Source organism: Dermacentor silvarum, chromosome 8 (assembly GCF_013339745.2).
Source record: "Dermacentor silvarum isolate Dsil-2018 chromosome 8, BIME_Dsil_1.4, whole genome shotgun sequence".
NCBI lineage: Eukaryota > Metazoa > Arthropoda > Arachnida > Ixodida > Ixodidae > Dermacentor > Dermacentor silvarum.
Window position 1 is genome coordinate 49295928 of NC_051161.1, and position 21670 is coordinate 49317597.

The 21670-nt window shown below is 46.5% G+C and overlaps 2 protein-coding genes and 1 non-coding gene across 8 annotated transcripts in view; all 3 read left to right on the forward strand.

Moving 5' to 3' along the window:
• LOC119461187 (cytochrome P450 2J4) lies at positions 1–12880 on the forward strand. The gene is given in 6 exon segments (XM_049671942.1): positions 1–105; positions 3719–4020; positions 4755–4867; positions 6422–6686; positions 10406–10593; positions 11825–12880. Coding segments are annotated over 6 exon segments (1164 nt in total). The 3' UTR covers positions 12016–12880.
• Positions 12881–13629: 749 nt separating this feature from the next.
• On the forward strand, positions 13630–13815 carry LOC119462984 (U2 spliceosomal RNA). Its single transcript, XR_005194330.1, has one exon. It is a non-coding gene; the product is annotated as a U2 spliceosomal RNA (small nuclear RNA).
• Positions 13816–17602: 3787 nt separating this feature from the next.
• The window catches only part of LOC119461188 (cytochrome P450 2J6-like), a 51761-nt gene continuing 47693 nt past the window's right edge, over positions 17603–21670 (forward strand). For 4 of the 6 annotated variants that reach the window (XR_007468242.1, XM_049671939.1, XM_049671938.1 and 1 more), the window contains exons 1-2: positions 17603–18308; positions 21420–21547. Coding sequence is in view for 4 of the 6 variants with exons in the window: in XM_049671939.1 (XP_049527896.1) it covers positions 18088–18308; positions 21420–21547 (349 nt within the window). In the remaining 2 variants the exon portion in view is untranslated. The remainder of the gene's footprint in view (positions 18309–21419; positions 21548–21670) is intronic. The other 2 variants (XM_049671937.1, XM_049671940.1) reach the window with 2 other exon arrangements.

Here is a 21670-nt window from a genome sequence, read left to right on the forward strand (position 1 = left end):
ATGATTCTGGCCAACGGGCCGCGTTGGAAGGAACAGCGCCGGTTCACGATTAGGACGTTCAAGACCCTGATCAGTACCACGCAGGCTCTCGAGACGCATATACACGTGAGCTATGTATACGGTGACGGCTGTCCCTCCGTCGACTTGCTCTTGGCGTCATGCCGTCGTTGCTAAATAATAATAATAATAATAATAATAATAATAATAATAATAATAATAATAATAATAATAATAATAATAATAATAATAATAATAATAATAATAATAATAATAATAATAAACATTGTGCCGTAACCATTGACAAAACTTCCTCAGCCGCCACAGAAGGAGAGGGTGGTGAAGGTTGTTCTTCCTGAGCGCTCCAAGCCATCTCCAAGAAAGCTTTGCGCCCTTTGGGGCTTATTTTTTCCCCCCAAACAATAATAATGAGATTTGTGCCTTGCCCTCATTTCCTGTCTTTAACGCTGTGCGCCCAGTAATTCCAGGTCGCGAACGGTGTGTGCGCTGTCAGCGTGACACATCACTCTCGACAGAAAAGTAGTGCGCGCTGAGTTTTCAAGAAAGGAAACGCAAGCAAGGCAGATGATGATTATTGCATCTTTTGGAAGAGCGCTAGACGACGGGACAAAAATGGCGAATGGTCTGGCGCTCTTACAAAAGTTTCCTTGCACCAACAAGCTCAATTTTCAACCCATCTGACGATTATTTTTATGGACCAGATACGCTCCAAACGGTGCAAACTTGTTGCGATAGCAATTACATGGACACTCCAGGCGAATTTCCGCCGTCGGCGTCGCCGTGAGGTTCCGTAAACGTTCAAGTGCGATAAGATCGTGGCCGCGCACGGTATAGCTCTGCGAGGGAAAGGTGGCGAGGGTAAGCCGAGAGGGACGGAGGCTTTAAGCGGCGGCGTATTCTCGCGCGCGCAAGCGAGGAAGGCGGGGAGTTCGTGCGGTCTTCTCACGCGCTAGGAGGGGGGGGGGATAGTGCGTTTCTACTTTCTAATCCAGCTGCGGTGGCCCCCGCCCTATCTTAGAGTCAATGTGCGATGGGTTCGAAGGCCACGCGGCCTGATATAGCTGATGGCTTCGTGTGCGCTGTGCTCTCGCGCGCCTGGTTCGCATTGAAGCGAGAGGCAGCACGAAGGGAGAATTGACTCGCCACTGCCGCCGCTCTTCATCACGCCCGCGTTCTGACGGTGCGTGTCCGCGGTCATCGATCGAGAGGTGTTCGTGTTTGCCTGTGCGCGCGTGACAGCGTGATTGTCAATTTAGTTAGTAAGCGAATGGTTACAGCGCTTTATGCACCTGATAAAGCTACTAACCTCACTTGGTATAGCTGTCTAATATTTTGATATTGCAGTGAATGCTTCTCCATTCGGGCGAAACTGCGACTTTTTGTAGAGTGTAAACGACGTCCTCAAATCTGTCGCGCGACGGCAAGTGCGTCTCAAAGAGCTATAGTTGGCGTTCGGCGACGAACGCGCCCTCTGCATCGGCGCTCCTGTGTCGATGGTACAAGACCACCGCTGACCGCCAGCCACGAAAACGGGCGAAAGAGGCAAATGAAGCTATTCGTTTTAAAATTAGGCCTCTCGCGGTTAGCCTTATTCTTCTCACCCTGTAAAGGGACGATAGAGATAAATTATTTCAGCTGCCTATCATCATCATCATCATCATCATCATCATCATCATCATCATCATTAGCTTTTCTGTCGCATTAGCAATGTCGCTTTCTATCGCGATTTCGCTCAATCCCGATGCAGACAATCACGATCCGCGCATCACGATCAGGCCTCTTGATTGTTATCTGACGACCATGTATTTCTGAGAGTTGCAAACGATCAGCAAACGATAATAACCTTAGCCAGAATGACAAACGAAATAATATTTTCCTGCAAAATAAAGGCAGTTTTATATTCCAATTTTATACAGATTTGAAAAGTACTTTGAACCCACCCGCGACAACTGGTGCGCTTGAGCTCACCCAACTGGATCCGAATAATTTGAACCGTGTATCAGGGATCATTGTCGATCGTGATCAAGAAATTCGATACGGATCGAGCCCGATCGCGACTAAAAGGTGACCGTGTGAAACCGATATAACGTACCAAGAAAGTCACTCTTACTGTGATAAGATCTCGTCATACAAATATTCACTCTTACCGTGATATAAGTTGTAAGCAAGCAAGAACGAAAAAAAAAAAATCGATAGACGATTGGCGGCGCCACCTTGAAGTTCCCGTACCAGCCTAACACCACCTAGTTGGTATTGCACCAGCTCGCCGTGACGTCACAGATAACGTGACGTCACGTGACGTCTCTTTATTTTTTTTTAAATCTTCAGAGGTGAACCACATTCTATTAAAAAACGCTATAGATTGCACTTAGCAAGTTCCAATAACTTTTACTAAGCCACAATGGCCCAAATGCGGAAAAAAGTTCTTTAATATCCCTGTCCGTCGCGCTGACATATACGACGCTTAGGTTTCGCCGCGAAATTAAAATAAAAAAGTGAAACTTTGGATTTCAATTTTTCTTCTAATAATCAACCTATTCACCTCGAAATACGAAAAATAATTCTTTGAAAGTGCACCGTGTCATCCTCAAGGGATTTTGTGTTTCTTTTCTAGTATATCCCTTTACATATCCCTTTAAGGACACTTCGATTTACCTAGCTCGAGCAATCCGTTTGCTGAGCGCAGCTTCCGCTCTAATAATAGGCTCGTCACTATCATAGCATTTAGCTGCAGGAAGTTGGCCGTGATTTCACTAGGGTGTGCTATTCTGAGGGGTTATTGTGGACATTAGAAAATTTCACCGTATCGTCGAATTCGCCATCTTGTCAGCCGTGATTGGCCCACAGGGCTGCTACGGCCTTTCTGATTGCCTCAAAACGTGAACACGATAGAATTTGGTATAGTGTCCAGAATAGCTACGCGGAAATCAGTGTCGTGAATGTCGACGTATGCTCATAGCCCTGTACCACTCCACGGAGCATTAAATAGTGAAACAACCACAACGTAATCGTGTAGCAGCCCGAGTTCGTAAAGTACCTGGTAAAGAAATAAAGAAAGAACGCCGTTTACCTTGCGCTCTCTCTCCATGTTGCTTAACCGTTGTGCGCCATCGGTGACTACGATACGTGACACGTGAACTCTACAAAGCCGTCTGAAATAGCTACATTCCCCTTGCGGGTGCAAAAGTTATTTCCATAACTGAAGCAGAACTTGCACGAGCGCAGGCAAAATCGCGATCGCACGGCGTCGCGATTCACGAATAAAGCAGACACTCATATCACAACCATATCAGGAAAGCAAGCCTCGCGAGCAAGAAAAGTCGGTTTTAGTAAGAAAGAGGATAATACTCCTGGATGCAAGTGGCATCCAGGAGTATTCAGGTCTAAGCGCAAATTCTGTGATGAGGCAGCAAATCTGGTTCACATGTTGTGGACATGTCCGTGTAAGCATGATAGGTCGCGCACTCTAGAATCCTGGGAGGCTTTGCTCCGCAGCCCAGACCCCAACGTCCAGCAGGACGTCATCGGTCAAGCCCTTTCTGCTGCTGTGTCTCAAGGTATTCCGGCCGACAGCTAGGGACGACGGGGGAGATGGATTTCTCTCCTGACGTTCATTGACTGGTGTTTTAATACAGTTGTTCCTCCTACCAGGACCTTGTTTTTACTGAACCGTCGCGGACGTGACCACTGCCGCATGCAGGACGAACTGTCGAGCTTGGTTCGTGAGCTGGCGTCACGCAAGGGCGAGCCCGTGGCCACCTCCTCGTTGTTGGTGTCCAGCACGTCCAACGTCATGACGGCACTGGTTTACGGTCGGAGGTTCGAATACGGCAGCCCCGAGCGCGTGGAACTGGACGAGCTCGCCGATGTGATCCCTACGTTGGCGACCCAGATTTCGTCACTGAACTTCTTCCCGTGGCTGCGCGGAGTGCTCTCCGTCCTTCACATAGGAGCATGCGGGAAGCTCAGGAGCGCCATGCTGCAGAGGGATCGCTTCTCAGAGTGAGTGGGTTGGCAGAGCTCGAGTGCCGGAGTGCGCGAGTCTACCGTACCGACTTGCGACAGCAAGTCGTACGTCTTTGTGCTGGTTCGTGACGTTGCTTGTCTGGAGACTTTTGTATGTCACATGCGCCTCCGAGATGTGGAACGGTGCTAAACTTCACTTGGGATAGCCAGTTATACTTAGTGTTTGCATTAGTTAGTGAGGCCTCTTGTCTGAACCTGCTTGTGTGTCACAGGTGCCTCCGAGATATGTAATCACGCAAAATCGTACTTCTTAGTGTTTTTACTGGTTCGTGCCATCTTGTATGAAGCCCCCTTTTATGTTTAATGACAAGAAAAGAACGACAAAATGTAGAAAAAGACGCAAAAGTTTGTCACCAAAATTTCGGAGGCAGCAGCCATCATTCGCATAGTGCATTCTAGATGGCGCTGAGAGGTTTCGTCAAGGCGCTTAGTCTTTGCGCTTTGCTATACCGCAAGGTCGTCAACATGCTCCTAAATTAAGCGCTGCTTGATCGACAAGGGAATATACGTGTATGTCATCGTCACCATGTGCGTAGCTATACAGCTGAACTTGCTATCGCGAGTTCTTTCGGTCTGTCTTATGTGGTGAACCTTTTGTTTTCGTTCGCTTAAATTTTCTTAAGTTCACACGGCTGAAGTTCACGCACTGGGTTGTGGTGAATTGCTATTTGAGGGACCCTCATTTTTTTCATTGTTTTCTCTCTTTATAGGACCCTAGTAGGCCTTCACGAGAAAACTTATCAGGACGGCCTGATTCGTGACTACATTGATGGTTTTCTCAGTGAGATGAAAAGACCAGATCAAGAAAAGAAGACTTTCACACGTGAGTGTGCCGAGTCACTGCAATCCGGTGAATATGAGTGAAAGCCCCATCTATTCTTATCCAGCGGTATCGTCTTCCTGTTTCTTTGGTCCCTGCGCCACCTGCTGCGCATTTTTTCTACGAACATGAACTCACCCAACTTTGAGCCTTCTTCAGGGTCCCTTTACGCCATGTGTTTCAGCAACGTGGAGTAGATTCAACACATGAAGATTCGCATCTATCTGAATGTTGCACGAAACTGCTAAGGAAACTACTGATATACGTTTCATTCCTTTTCCGTGCGTCTGTGTCCACTTCGAGAATTCCTACAGAACTCGGTCACTTTATTTGTGTTTTAGCGCTTCAAGAGAAGGTGGTGGTGGACACCAAAGTGCGAAGCTTTTCGTTTCCATAAAAGGCGTTCCGGTTTCCTTAGTGGCTTCATGCTTTATTCTGGTGGATGAAGGAAGGATGGTAGAAGGAACTCTGCGCATGTGCAGCGGTAATGCGGGACATAGTATAAACACGTGTGGTGGTCAATAAACCTTGTTGGTAGTTTGCGCTCGTCTGTGTCTCATGTGCTCTTTTGTGTCTGTGTTTTTTGCGCTTCAAACTATTTTCGGATGACAGATGCCACTGTACCTTTCCATACACTTGGCGGGTGGAGAAATCGTATGAATCTTTCTCCACCCATTGTCTACAATCCAGTTTTCGAAACATGCCAAGTTGAACATTTGGTTCCTTGAGATTGCAGTATAGTCATTTTTTTTGACCAAAGAACGATTGACTAGACCCGTATAGACGTCGTCAAAACCGGTGATGTCACTGTTAGCTGGTGTGGGAACTTCAAGGCAGCGTCACCACCTGTCCTTATCGTTCTTGAGTCGTTTCTGGCTTGGCCACCTTTCACGCTAAGAGTGGCCGTTTCGCTATTGCAAATGAGTATTTTACTAACAACAGCCCAACTTAGCATTCACAGTAAGTGTCCCTTTGTAGTATAAAGTGGTCTACTGTAGTGGTAAACTGTCCTTGTTACAATAAAAAGGAAAGCCACTTTTACCGCTATAGGGAATTTGTAAGCTAGAAAAGACGCAAAAACGAAGAAGAGGTGGCAACGCTGCTTTGAAGTTCACGCACCATCTTCCCATGATGTCATTGATTTTTGAAGGCATCTGCTAGGGTTTAGTTAATTTTTTTGTCTGTAAAAGTGGGATACATTTGTAATTATATATATATATATATATATATATATATATATATATATATATATAAGGAAAAGCCAGATATTTAGCAAGTTTCCACAACATTTATTGAGTCGCGGACGGCCTGAGTACGAAAAAAAAAAAATCTGTATCCGTGACGTCACAATGACGTACTGGTGCTTCGGTTTCGGCGCGAAATTTAAAAAGGAAATGAACTTCGACCTCCGCTTTCTTCTTCCAGTAATCAACCTATTACCGCGAAGTGAACAAAAATAGTATTTTGAAGGACCACTTAATCAGTCTTACCAGATAAAGTGCTTCTCTCTACTGCCTCCTTTAAAAGCCCTCTGTCGTCGACCACACTTTGTTGCAGGCGACGTGCTTACGAGCAACGCGTCGTCCTTCTTCGGCGCCGGGAGCGAGACGGTGCGCTCCGCGATAGAGTGGCTGCTGCTGACGTGCGCCGCCAAGCCGGAGATGCAGAGCCGCATCCGGGCCGAGATCGACGTCGTGCTCGGTCAAAGCGGTCAAGCTTCTCGCGTCCTGTGGAAAGACCGCAGCAGGATGCCGTACACGCAGGCCTTCATCTGGGAGACGACGCGCTGCGAGCCGATCAACCCTTTCGGCCTCATGCGATGGTGAGCTCGCAAAAGAAGGTCGTCCCCGCTTTATGCTGTTCTTGCCAGGCTTGAGAGGCACTCTTGTATATGTATATGTAGAGCGTAGATGGTAGTGACGCATTCCCACTCTGGGGGATTGCTTGATTGCTTGCTTGCTTCCTATACCATGGCGCATTCCCAGTTCGGGGGATTAGCCAAGAAGCTGGCGGTTAAACGGGTGGGGCGGGGGGCGAAAACTTGAGGGAAGAAGTATGGTGAGGGTACAGTTGAAATTATTGAATGAAACAAACTGGTGTCAGAGACATTTTTTTTATCTTATAGGGAAACGTGTGGTTTTCGAAAGGAGAGTAAGCTAGAAGGTAGAATGCACTTCAGTCTAATTAGAATTTTCTAAATTAATGAATAATAAATCAGTAAATTAATGTAAAGTGGTATTGTGTAAAAGCATAAACAATAAATCAGTAAATTAACTAGGTATTCTCCTTGGGTCACCAAGGAACTCGCATACGGCCCTGCCGTTCCTGTGGCTAAAACTCAGTGTAGATGCCCCAAAGGATAGAATGTTTTCAGTGTTTATAGCGATGCCTAATTTTCAGAACGGCCATTTCGAAGTAGTATTTCTTTCTCTGTATTGCGAGTCGGCGGCAGGTAAATAAAAATGATCAATAGTTTCAGGTTCTTTGCAGAAATGACATAGAGGGGACATCGCCAGACCAGACCTGTGTTGATAAAAATTTAGGGGTGGAATACGGCATCGTAATTTTGTAAGGGAGATTTCCAATTTACGTGTGGGGCACCATTGACTGTCCCAAGGGTAAAGCAAATGCTTTAAGTCTGTGATTTGGAATGCCTGTTTTGTAGAGTAAACTAGCCGCGGTGATATAAGCAGAAGTCGGCAGAACATACATGACTAGGTATTCTCCTTGGTGAACACGCGAGCGCGTCACCAAGGAACTCGCATACGGCGATACCTGCCGTCTTAGCCCATTTTTTGTTGTGGCTAAAGGTCCACTGGATTGAAGATTGGCGCGTGAAGGAAAAAAGTGAGTGTAAGAGATAATTATTAAACTTTTTATTCAAGAAAATTACTTTTGATCAAGTTAAACAAGACCATGAGAACAAATATAAAAAAGGCAATCTAATAGAGTCATGTTTACAGCAACGACTCAGCTATTCTGGACGGTAACGAGTTATAGAACATATTCCCGATCGGCTTTGCCTCCCACTCGTTGCTGATTCCACAACTTCAGTCGCGGAATAAAGGGGCTTCCTTGCCAAAGAATTTCAGACGAAGTTTTCTATCACATTAGGTCCGCTCCTTTCGGAGGCCATTTCTGCATTCTCTGTGGAACTCCTTGACAGCCCGCGCGTGTGTATCGGTGACCGGTCCTGTTGGAACAGGTAATCACCGTCTGGGAATAAACTGCTCGCATATGGCAACAGCACATTGTTCAAAATGTTGCAGTATTGTTCCGACGATAAGTGTCCACGTATACGTTGCAGGGGCCCTAAACCATATCTTGAAACAGCACCCCACACGTTCACACTCGATCTCCCACTGGCAGAAACACCTTGCACGTTGTCCGGGTCGTTCCTGCGTGGCATTGTGACGTTAACTAAAACAATTGCTTTTCAAAGCAGGAAGTTTGCCTCACCGTGTGCCTGGTAGTCTCCAAACACGCAATCTTTGGTCTTGTCGCGTCGAAAACGTCGACTCATCCGAAAAGATGACGCGACCCCACTCTTCTGATGTCCATGCTTCGTGCAGCTCAGCGAACTGCCGTCGTGCGTCCTTGTTTGCCGCCGTTAGTAGTGGCTTCTGCGCTGCGACGCGACTGCGAAGGCCCGCAGTACGCAGGCGACGTCGAACAGTGGTGTCCGAAACGTCCAAATCCAAGTCCTCGCGTATTGCTGGGGCTGGCAAGAAAGGGTTACGAACAGCAGCTGCAACTATGAGGGCGTCTTCATCGTCTGTGGTAGCTTTAGGGCGGGGCGCGCGGGGTGCATCCTGAATGCGACCTTCATACTTGTAGGCTTGAATTATCCTGTTGTCCCAAGGGTAAAGCAAATGCTTTAAGTCTGTGATTTGGAATGCCTGTTTTGTAGAGTAAACTAGCCGCGGTGATATAAGCAGAAGTCGGCAGAACATACATGACTGGTCCATGTAGGGACGTACGTGCAAGTGCGTCGGCCATTTCATTTAAAAACAAACCACAGTGACCTGGTATACATATTAAGCGCACCAGACGTAAGGTCGAAAGGATTAATGTTTCTAGTTCATTCAAAACTGTGCTGTCTGAGGATGAGGTGAGTGATGTGCACACTGACAATGAGTCGGTTACTATTACAGCTGTCGAATAATTTCCAGGAAGCTTTCGAAGAGGTAAAGTAATTGCTAATAATTCTGCCTGAAATATAGGTGTAAAATCAGGAAGTCGCATTGAATAGGACCAGGATAGCGCCTCAGAAAAAATGCCTACACCCGCTTTCTCGTCACACACTGATGCATTCGTGGCTATTACAGTATTGATTTTCATTTGCGCTAAATGATCTTGTAATAATCCGCTTAGATATTTAGTTGGTAGGAGTTTAGCATTGGAAGGAAATATGTCGTCAAATTCTATTCTAATAGCATTTACGCGTTTTTTTTGGGGAATGATCTCGCGTATCTGAACCTTTAATGAGTTCTATAGTTGTGCTTGCACAAAAAGAACCTGCGGATTGTATAGACGCGACCAGTGTTTCTTCAAAGAACGCAGATCTTTCCTTAATAAATACATACTGCGATCGCCTCAATGAAGAAGCGTAAATGTTTAAGTAGGCTTTTACTGTAAGGATGCGGAATATGCAAACGAGTGTGGGTAATCGGGCTTTTTGATATAATACATTATTAGCAACAAATTTTGCCAATCCAAGACAAATCCGGAGGGCCTCTCGCTCTAGAAGAACGAGGCGTTAATCTTGTATGCTGGCCCACCAGGGAATAAAACGCACCCAAATTCCAATATGGGTCGAACGTACATACGATCAATCATAGTGAGAGCGTCTCTGCGTAGCCCAGAGTGGCGGTGACCGAGTTTTCGAATCATGCCAACAGCGCGCGCTGCCTTAGACCTAACTTGTTCGATGTGGTTGCGCCAACTAAGTTTCTGATTGTCCGCTCTTCCGGCTGACCTCGTCTTCCTCTTCACGAAAACTTCCTCCTCCTCCTCCTCCTCCTCCTCTTGGCCCAATTTGGGAACGCCGCCGCATGCATTCAGTCTCGTTTACCTCTTTTAGCTTGTGGTTCTCTCCGCGAAGAATGTGGTCGAGATACCGCACGTAGGATAACGAGCAGGCATAACGTTGCTGCCACCAAGCCAACCTGAAGGCCTGTTACCTACAGAGTAGGTCGGATCGAAAATATACATAGTCGCTTTTTCTTTTTTCTTTTTTTTTTCACTTCAACAAGATCAGTTGGTAGACTGCGCTTACAAATCGTATGGGTATCCTTACGTGGTGTCAGTTTCTTGGATTCGCGCTGTAATTACCTACAACACCCTCCAGTATGTCCATGAAAAGGGCTTAATTGCATGCTCATCCTGTGACATTATCAGCCTCTAAGCCATAGCACTATCTGTGATATGGCGTGATGCATTCTACCTATATAGGCCTCTCAGTAATGCTAAACTGACATATGAACAACTTTTTGTTGCTGCGCTATAGCCTGATGTGATCTGTCCGCTCTGATGCCGCAGTGCCAGCGAGGACACGAAAATAAGCGGCTACGTCATTCCACGAGGCAGTGTCGTGATCCCTTCGCTGAGGTCCATTTTCTACGACGACTCCTTCTGGGAAGACCCGGAAGTTTTCCGGCCCGAGCGCTTCTTGGTCGACGGAGGCACCCGAGCCATCAAACCAGAGAGGCTGATCCCCTTCTCATAAGGTAAGAGAGTGGCGACGTCTTCTTTCGTCCTTTAGTTTATAAAGGGTCTGTAACATAGATAGCCAGTACTGTCTATAAAGACAGTACTGAGGCGCTACAGGCCAAAACAAGGCAAAGGAGACACAGGTAAGTCGAAACTCGAAAGGGGATCAGCAGCGGAAGAATTGATATTACTTTATTATAGTGGTGGAAAAGGCGGCGGTGGAGAAAAATTCTGGCGGACCAACTGTCTAGCATTACGGCTGAACAGCAGCGAGCAGAGGGAGGTGGGGGAATAGGAATAAAGGACAGGGAGCGGAGATGGATATAGAAATGAACAAGAGAAGCCCTTGGCTCGAGCCATTGTTTGAAGAGGGACTTGTCCTTGCTCCCTCCCCCCCCCCCCCCTCTCCATCTTCCCCATGAGGCGAGTAGCGCACGGAGGAGTGAGATGAGTCCTTGTTCTTCCACACGGTATCACTGCATGTGATACTGTGCTGGGTATCACTGTATATGATACCGTGCTGGGTATTTAGCTTGACGTACGCGTGAAGCTAAATATCGCCATGTTGAGGTTTGTCATAGTTGAGACGTACTGCATGTAACGTCGACATACACCTCAGTAAAAGTGAATGTGAGTGATGATGATCGATGATGACGATCTCTATTGGCATATATACTCTTTGAAACGGCCGGGGCGCCGACAAATAGGCGGCGAGCCTAGTATCAGGGCTAGTTGTGACATCACCTAGTAGCAGCGGCCACTGAGTAGCAGTAAGGCGCCTCAATGCGTTCCCTCTCCCACGGAGGTGGAGAATAGCAGCGCTAGGTAGTGACACCTGGTGACACTGCGGTCACCCAATGCTAAACCAAAGCAGAACTTTTATTACAGTGACCAAACTGGACAGCGATTACCGGCTCGTGTAAACGCATTGGCAGAGTCATAATCAACACGAAATTTATTTGTATCGTTGCTCTTCAAAGCAAAGAGTTGTGTGCAGCACAAGAGCGTTCTTACCGCGTTACGTTATCACAACGTTATCAGGTGTCGCTACGAGTGCTGCCGTTGCCGGATACGCATTCTACTGCGGCGCACGTATCCGCTAGTGCGTCTCTGGTAACCGAAAGCTCCATTATCAGGTTCGTCGTATTGCTTGACGCAAAAAATAGAATGCAAAAGTATAGCTAGTGCTCTTGAAACAGGAGAGAGAAAAAAAAAAACATTTCTATAGAAAATGTCTTTTGCTTACAGGCAAGCGTTCGTGTCCCGGGGAGTTGATCGCCAACATGGAGACGTTCATCTTTCTTACCACCGTCCTGCAGCACTTCATCGTCCAGGTGCCTTCCAGTGGTCCAGCCCTTGCTTTCGACGAGGCGTTGACCATATCGCTTAATCCCCGATCGCAGAAATTGGTTTTCCGCGCGCGAGAAGTGCGCGGTTGAGAAGACCACTAATACCTTGTCTAACAAGTTGTTTTGTAAAGTACTTGCAGAGTAACAAAACCATTAATATATAGATACACGTAGATAAGTATCTGTCTGGTGAAATAAGCCATGATTCACTCGTGGGAAGTGTGAGAAAAAGCGCTCCTTCACCACAAGCTAATCTTTTATCGTGCCCCTCCTGAGATGGCTGCGGTGCGGCTGCATCTTCGGGAAATCATTTACACTCCAGCAATTTTTTAAGCTTTTCATTTCCCCGCGTAGCGTTCGCAAAAACTCGCCTAGCGATGGCGTCACTGCGCACAGCTGCGTCGTGATTCACCTTGCGATAGCCAATTGGTAGCCAATCAATAGCTAATCGATAATCGATCAATTATCAATAAATTCAGGAAAATGCTGGGGATGACTTGGTAGTGCTTAGACTAGCCCAAATACGTGGCCATTACCTTGCGATAGCCAATCGATAGCCTATCAATAGCTATAATCAATAATCTATCAGTCAATAAATTGCGGAAAAAATACTGGGGATGACTTGGTAATGCTTAGCCTAGCCCAAATACGTGGCCTATACCTTGCGATAGCCAATCGATATCCAATCAATAGGTAATAAATAATAAATAATAAATAAATTACGGAAAAGCATAACTCGTAAGGCCAGGACCAGCTAGGTGCCGTTCAGCTCCGCTGTTTCTTTAGCCTTTGCGCCACTAGTGCAAGCTACACAATTTTTTTTTTAAAACCTCCTTGCGCGCCACCAGTGAGCGACAAGATGAAGCTTGTCGTCGCTCGCACGGCATCCAAAAACGCAGGCTTCTCCAAACTCGGAGGCCACGTCACCCATCGCCCAATAAAGAGTGTTTGAAATGTTGAATTGCTTATATGACTGGAAACTTGGCTTCAAATGGCCAGTAGGCCAATCAAGTTCAGCCCACCATCCACGAGCTTGCCGATGTCAGTTACCACGAGCTTACCGAATTACTAGCTCTGAGACAACATTATACGTATTGGTTTTATGTCGTGATTTTATTCCTTTATTACGCAGGAAAGAGGTGTGCTCTCTGGAACCACTTTGTAGGTAAATTAAATCATACTATCCGACCCACTGCACGGAAAAAGTCAATGCTCCACAGTAGAAAGAAAAAAAAAAAAGAAAAAAAAGAACACATTCTGTGCAATTCCACTCTGCAATTCCACAGGTGGATGACCAGCGAAGCTGTGTCTGTGGTGATTGACCGTTGCTCCGGTGAAACGTTCCAAGTTTGCGGGATCGGGCCCACATGGACGCTTCGCATTTCTTTCCGCCTCGCGGTCCTGGCGGGCAGCACGCTTGCGCTTGGCGTCTGCGGCCCGCTCATCGTCGGTGGTCTCCTTCCGCCGGCGCCGCGCCCATTCCCTTTTCTGTCCACGCCGTCGACCGTTCTTGGTATGCACGCTGTTCTTCTTCAGACCTTACTACACGCGGCCTACCCATTTCAGAGTCGGAGCGGAACGGAGGAAAGGAGACGTCAGGAGACGGGAAAGCATGACGTCAGGAGACAGAAGACACTGAGATTAGTAGGCCCTAGTTTAAATGCGCGCGATGGCGTGCACGTGTATGGTGCGAACGTAGTAGACATGGCCGTCGCGGGTCAAAAAGTAGTACCTGTTCTTATCAGCTTAATATCTGATACGGGTTGTGTTTGGACCCCAGATATTAAACTTATTTTTGCAAGTTGGCGGAGTGCTAATTGAAGCCTGATTCACCTCCTCCGCGGGTCGGCCCAGTATTGCACTATCTTTGGGATTTTTGGCCTACGGACATCGATCCCCTGGAAACTATCCAAAAACAGCTTCGCTGTAAGAAAAAAAAAAAAATCCCGTCAATTCACTCGTGTGAAGGTGGTTGGTCAGCGAAGCTGTAGATATGTTGCGCCTAATTCAGGGAAACTTGTCAAACAACGATTCCATTACGCACATTGCTCTTCAAAGTGATATATGACATAAGAACACGTTTCGGTGCAGTTTACAAAACCTTTATTTTATTTATTACCTTGAAATCATTGCTTTAACTGCTTTGCGGACACTATGATACACACTGATGTTTTTCCGTTCTTATTTGCATAAGTTCGTCGGCCATTCCAGTCTGTGAAGGTGGTTGACCAGTGAAGTTGTATAACATCACCGTAGGTTATATTTAGAGAGAAACTGTTAAGAGAAAGCATTATATATATATATATATATATATATATATATATATATATATATTCATTTCAATTTCTTGTGCAAGTAATGTCCGCCTCTTTGAGTAGACCAGCTCATTAACTAGAATTGTGCTGTCTGCCACAGGCAACCTTAACAAAATTTTGAAAGTGTTCGCTAAAACACCCTGTTATATATATATATATATATATATATATATATATATATATATATATACGACGGCGACGCCGACGGCAGAAATCCGGTTGAAGTGTCCATATAATTGCTATCGCAATAAAATGCTAGATAAAGAACATGTATAGTATACCTGATTAAATCAAGCAGGCTAGGTGACTATTTGTCGCCGCCCCGTTTCAAAGGGGATGCCAATAAATCATCATCATCATCATCGTGGGCTTCTCGCTCTCACGAAGCGCGCGGGAAGCGAGGGTCGTCTGCTACGCGCTGTAGTTTTATTGCGATAGTTTTATTGGACACTTCAACCGGATTTCTGCCGTCGGCGTCGCCGTCGCCGTGAGGTTCCGTATAGATAAAATCTTCGCCGCGCGCCGTATGCCCTAGCGGAAGCGTGCGTGGACGCGCGCTATCACGGAGAGCGAATTCACGGCCGAAAGCAAACGCGACCGTCGCGCTTTGAAAGGCCGTGGGGGTATGGGAGGGAGGGAGGAAGGGAGGCGGGGCGACTCTGCGCTCCGGCACCAAGGGCCTATCTTGCAACCGGGCGCAAGGGGAACTTTCCACTCAATCTCCCACGCGCAAGCAAAGAAGCGGGAAGCCAGCGCCGGAGGGAGCGGGGGGGGGGGGGGGGGGTGCGCACTTCTACTCTGCCAACAACCGCGCTCGTCGCTCGCCCGCACCGTCTCTTATCTCCACACGGCTCTGACCTTTGCATGCGCTGTGCATTCGCCGCTCAGTTTCCGTTGAAGCGATAGACCGCACGTACCTTCGCCTGCTGCGGCGTATGCGCTTGCTGCCAGCGTTTTGACAGTCGTTGTCTGCAGTCATTCAGTGTGATCCATTCATGTTTGTTTGTGCGCGCTCACACCACGCTTGTTCATTCAGTTAGGCCACATTTTCCAACGCACGCTACACATGCAATGCTGCCCGGATCGGCAGTGCAGCGCTACAGGTGTGTCCCTTCACACGCGCTGCCCACGGGAAGCGCTTCTCATCAACACCACCGTTTCACACGCGCCTTCTCGTGGTCATCGAGTCTCTCATGTCGGTCTACTTACGCCGCAGCACACCTGCTTACTTAATCAGCTCATGTTTACTACAATTCATATTGCTACCAAAGCCGCTAACCTTACTTCGTATGACATTGCTGTGTTGCTATCGCATTCATTGCTTCGTCCTTAGGGCGAAACTGTGACATTTTTTTTCTGTTCATTTTCCACGCAAAGCCTTAAACTCTATTTAACTTCAACAGTGTGGTGCTGCATGGAGCTTACCCATTTTTGAGCGTTTATTTGTGCTTGGGCAACAAGATAATGCAAAAACTAACGTATCAAACTCATCAGCGTGGCCTAGCTTCTGTGCTAGAGTTCGGGAACGGTATTACGGTAGCTGTGTGTGCGTATAGAAACACGCTAAATGAAACCGCGCAAGGAAAGAACGTAAAAAAAGAAACGTTATTCGCATAGGTACGCGGACAATATCACCATGCTTGCAAGAATAAGAGTAACGAAAAAAGTTAATTACTCGCGTGTAGTGAAATACCTACGTGCATGCAATGACCGCTTCGCTCACCATTACGCGCTTTTCGCTCACGGTCAGTAGTGGTTTACAGCTATATGCATACGTATTTATTCGAATATTTTTTAGCCATGACAATATTTTATTATGAACAGAGCAGAGTGAGAAGGTGTAAGGGAAGCAAGAGAAAGAGCAAGGACGGCCCTAACGCCGCAATATTGTTAGCTTATTTCGCTTCAGAGATTGCGTACACAAACAATTCTTACTGTACGCTATCTCTTCAATACAAACTTCGCGCATGATGTACCTTAAGGTTCACCGAGAGCGAAGCTTTTTTTCAAATTCAGACATTCGAAAGAAAAGCCATTCGATCCAGCCAATATAGCTAAACAAATATATTGTTTTCTACATTGAAATGAATATAGCGACTACTGGTCTAGTCATTTACTAATTTGTTATGTAAACGTTATTACTGCAATAGCCTTGTTTTAATAATCCGTGAATCCTCTCTGAAATTACCAACATGTAACTTCTTATTATATCATAGTTACTTCATATTATATCATCGTTCACTTACGGTGTGCAGGCACACGAAGTGGACGGCTCTTCAGATTCCACCTTTCAAATTTCAGGCAATTTTCTCATGAAGATGCAAAGCGCTGCTTTACATCTAGTTCAGTAGACAGTACACGAACGTCCATCTATTCATGATATATTCATGCCCTCTCTCTCTCTCTCTCTCTCTCTCTATATATATATATATATATATATATATATATATATATATATATATATATATATATATATTATATATATATGGGGAGGGCGGCGTGTCTTACTGCAATGTGTCCAGGCTCTCAGGTTAAACGAGAAGAAATACGAGAAGTATTTAAACGAGAAGAAACGAAACCGAGGGGCCCGATTTTTTTTAGTCATACCATAAGAAGCCAACAATCAATGACACCAAGAACAACATCGGGGAAATTACTTGTAGTTCTTTATTGAATTACACAAAGTATAGGTAAATGAAATGAAAGTGGGTGAAAAAGACAACTGGCTGCAGGCGGGATACGAACCCACGCCTTCGCATTACGCGTGCGATATGCTCTTACCAACTGAGTAACCGCGGCGCCCTTATCGCGCGTGCGCGCTTAAACTGCAGGCTCAATAAACGTTTTCCAAATCCAATCCAATCCCATTCACTTATTTCTGGGGTATTTATGTTTATATATGAAACCCTGCGACTGCTGTGGTATAGGCGCGACACGGGCGGCGGCTCGGCGGAGGAGTGCCTACCATGCGAAACTAAATTCCGACGACAGCGCCACCGCATTTTCGTGACGTAGCGCCGCGGTGTAGGTCTATACTAGAACGAACCCTGGGTTAGTCAGGGTCACCACTCACGGCCTGGCGGCGGATGTGGAACATCCTTTCTGTCGCAGGCGTCACGTCTACGTGAACTTTGTGCGTGGAGTCATATACGTATATACATATATCAAGAGATAAAGAGATGGCTTGCTCCGTCACTCTAAAAACATTTGGTACGCCACTACACTTACATGCTTGGCTACACAGATGGGTATGTAGATGTCCTTTGCGGGAGAGTGACAAACGGAAACGCATGAGCCGAGCAAAACTCCGGAGCTGAGTTTTACGGACGCTTACGAAATAACCATCAGGTCGGGCAGGTCGCGGTCATGACTAGCACCAAGTGCCGAACTCTATGCTCGCCCGTAAACGAATGTCTCTCCCCCACTCGTTCCCGTCCCCAAATGTATCCATCTATCTGTTATCTAAAGGGTTCAGAAAATAGCGCGTCCTCCTCTTCGCAACAATAACTCTCTCTCTATCTGTTATTTATTACTGCGTTCAAAACAGCCTACTTCGCAGAGCTTTAGTTAGCAGCGGCATAGCCTGGGGTTCCGAAGCATAGCCCGAAGCGACAAGTTGTCGCTTCAGTGTCCCGACAACTCGAAAAATTTAACTAATCAGTGCGCTAAGAACGAAAAGAAAAAGGCAGGTTACGCATAGTTCGACTCTGCGCTACGCTATACTGCCAGTTAGTCTTAAGGGGGTTGTCACCAAAGAGACAAAGGCGACAAAATAGGTTGCGATTGAGTCCTAACTATATATCTAAGCTATACTGCCACAGGGGGTAGTGGCTCCAGCTTCACAATCATGCCGAAGGTGGGGATATGGCAGTGCGTGATCACGGCGCTGATTGTCGCACTCGGGGCACCACTGCTGCATTACCTGTGGTTCTTGCTGCGGAGGATATTTCAACGTGATCTGCCGCCTGGACCGCTAGGCCTGCCCCTTCTCGGCTACCTACCCTTCATGACCAAGGACGGACATCGGGACATCGAGGCGCTCAGGCAGAAGTACGGCAACGTGTTCGGGTGCGTTCATGTATAGCGCAATTGAAGTACTTAAATGAATGGGCATTATGCCGTGTCTTGCATTTGCTTTTTTGTAGGTTCGGACGGATCATTTAGCTGCAGAAAGGCCGAACACCTTTCCACATCAAGGAAAATTAGAACATTATCACGTTTTTTGGGGGCCATGCGGAGGATATGCATTCGCACCAAAAAGCAGTGAAATCGATTTTGAGTTATAAGTTTGGTGTTTTGTTTGTGTTGGCCCTTTCACAGCAAGCATAGTGGTGTTACGAACCTCTCCCAAGCAGCGCACTCGGTGTTTGGTGTGCCGGAATCCTGGCCGGGGGGTTCTTGCACGTGTCATTACAAACCCGATGGTAGGCCTAACTCGCTGACCGCCCTGACCGCCGCAATGATGGCCGACAGCGCTTGCGATCTGGCCTGCAACTTATCATATATATAGTGCGCTCATTTTTGACGACACGATTAACGTGGACCTAAATGAATTGGTTTTGAAGGTGTAGATGGTGCGAATAGCAAAGGAAATGGAGCACTTGCAAGCCAGCCTCGCCGCCTCTCTGAGACGGCCGGTGCTTGGCTTCCGTCTGCGAGATGAAATGGCCGTTGGATCGTTGCTGGCGATCGTGCCAGTAATTTAGTACTGGACGCCTTGGCGGGGGTGATGGGACCAGCCAGGTACCGGCCCTACGCCGACGCCGGCTGTGTAGGCCCGCGCAATTTGAGCTGTTGACCGCGGACGTCAAATCGCTCCAACTCTACCAATTCTGCACATTTGATTTCGCTCGCGAAAATTCATGAACACGTTTAGTTGCGTTTATGACATTGGAACTTAACGCAATTAACGCAGCTGTGACCTTGCTGCCTGCGCATGTGAACGTGTGCTAGGCCATACACTGCAGGTGGATCAATTTCTACAGATTAATATAAATTTTAATGTGACGTGTTTCGAGGTGAATCTGCTACTCGACATCCAAGGCTCATCCTTACCTATCTTTCCCACAGGGCGGTAAGAAATTGTAATGAACCTAATCCTTACCTATCTTTCCCACAGGGCGGTAAGAAATTGTAATGACACGCTATTAACGATCCTGAGTACCCTTGTTGGCTAATGCACGCCACGCGATACAACAGAGAAGCTTAACTGTTACGAAAGGTTCGGCGCATAATAAATGATCTTGTATCGAAACCCAACTTTTGCTTTTTTAGTGCGGCGGCCCATTGCTTGCGACGATTTTAACCAACAGCATAGTCAACAGGAAACCTATGGAAACTTCAGTCTCTTGCGTTTTTCGGCGCAACGCAATTCGGATAATGCGTTTCCTACGTTGTAAGACCATGGAATAACGACCGAACACATAGAACCGCACACACACTCGCGAAACCTAGCGGCTACTCAGGTATAGGTGCGGCGACTCGGCCTACGGCTCTCGGCCTACCGTGCGAAAGTAACTTCCGACGACAGCGCACCGCATTTTCGTGAGGTAGCGCCATGGTGTAGGTTTATACTAAGGTTTCAAACAATGATGCATTAGTACAGTATTTGAAGTGCACCGGTTTAAGAGACATCCTATATATAGTGTCCCTGTACATCGTCCCCCGTTTACTCAGTGCTCATTCTCTCCCTATTTTTCTTTCTATTTCCCTTTTCCCTTACCACTAGTGCAGGGTAGCAAACCGGATGCTCTTCTGGTTGACCTCCTTGCCTTTCCTCTCCTTGCTCTCTCTCTTCAAACAATGATCCCGAGAAAGCTTTTCTGGGAACGTTGAAGTCGTTTCGTTCGCAATCAACTGAATCGAGTTCGATTGGGTTTGTTGCCATTTAAAAGATTGCTTCCGCTTCACTTCGCCCCTCTCCCTCTTCTCTGACATAATTCATTCCTCTCCCACTGTCCTCCTTGGCCCCCAAAACTTGGAACGGCGCCTCCCTCAGCTTGCCCCGCATCTTCACCGCTGAGCCTGCCGTATACAGAAGTTACAGAAGTGTGGTTCGCATTGGAGAAAATGGTTTTGTATTATACTTGCCTTACTAAATGTCCGAAGCTGACAAAGCACCTAGAAACAGTCAACCATTGTTTCCTTTTCGACTTGACCTGTATTCTTACATGCTTCCTTCTTTTCCTTCTTTAAGAACGGCCAACCACGCTGTCTGAGGTCTTCAATATCACTGCCGAAGCGCCACTTTTTTGTAAACCCTGATGAAGGCCGGTCCACCGGTCGTAAATGTTGAAATTACACACCCGTTCTCGCTCTGTTTATTTGGCAGCGTTGGTAAGGTATTTACATTGTAAAGGCAGCCTGCACAATTTCTGACTACATTTTATATATATACAAAAACGGCGCCGCGGTAGCTCGATGGTAAGAGCATCGCACGCGTGATGCGAAGACGTGGGATCGTTCCCCACCTGCGGCCAGTAGCTTTTTCATCCATTTTCATGTCCATTCATTTATCATTTCTTTCATTCAATTAGTAAGTACAAGTAGTTTCGCCTATGTTATATGTCACAGTATTCGTTGGCTTCTTATGATATGATTAATAAAAATCGGGCCCCTCGGTTCCCTTTCTTCTCGTTCATTACATAATGAGGGTTCGAATCTGACAACATTGATGCCTTCAGGTAGCATATGTGGGCTTATTGACCAGTTGCCTTCACCAAAAAAAATCACGTACTCGTGACGCCTGCGGCAGAAAGGATGTTCCACATCCGTCGCCTAGGTTTTTGAGTGGGGGCGCTGGCTAACACTCTCAGGGTTGGTTCTTGTTGTAAAATATACCCCAGAAAGTGGATGGGAAAACGGCACCGCGGTAGCTCAATGGTAAGAGCATCGCAGGCGTAATGCGAAGACGTTGTATCGTTCCCCACCTGCAGCCAGTTGTTTTTTCATCCATTTTCATTTCCATTAATTTATAATTGCCTTAATTCAATTAGTAAGTACAAGTAATCCCCTTATGTTGTCCTTGATGTCATTGTTTGTTGGCTTCTTAAGGTATGAGTAATAAAAATCGCGCCGCTCGGTTCTCTTTCTTCTCGTTGATATATAAATATATAATATAAATATTTTATATATATATATATATATATATATATATATAGGCAAGTGGTTTTTCTGCAGACTCCACTTGGGTTTCCGGTATGTGGTCTTTTTGTGCGACTTCGGCTCCATAAAGGAGGCTCTCTCGAACGACGTGCTGCTCAACCGGGCCCAAGAGTTCCCGCTCAACGTCCACGAGAAATCTCAAAGTAAGAACCTTTTGCCCTCGACAGTACTATAAATAATATTCCTCGACACTGTGGCGGCAGTATGTCCTCAGTCACACTCACATCTAATGAACATCGATAGTGATGTCTTCAAAGCAAGCACCT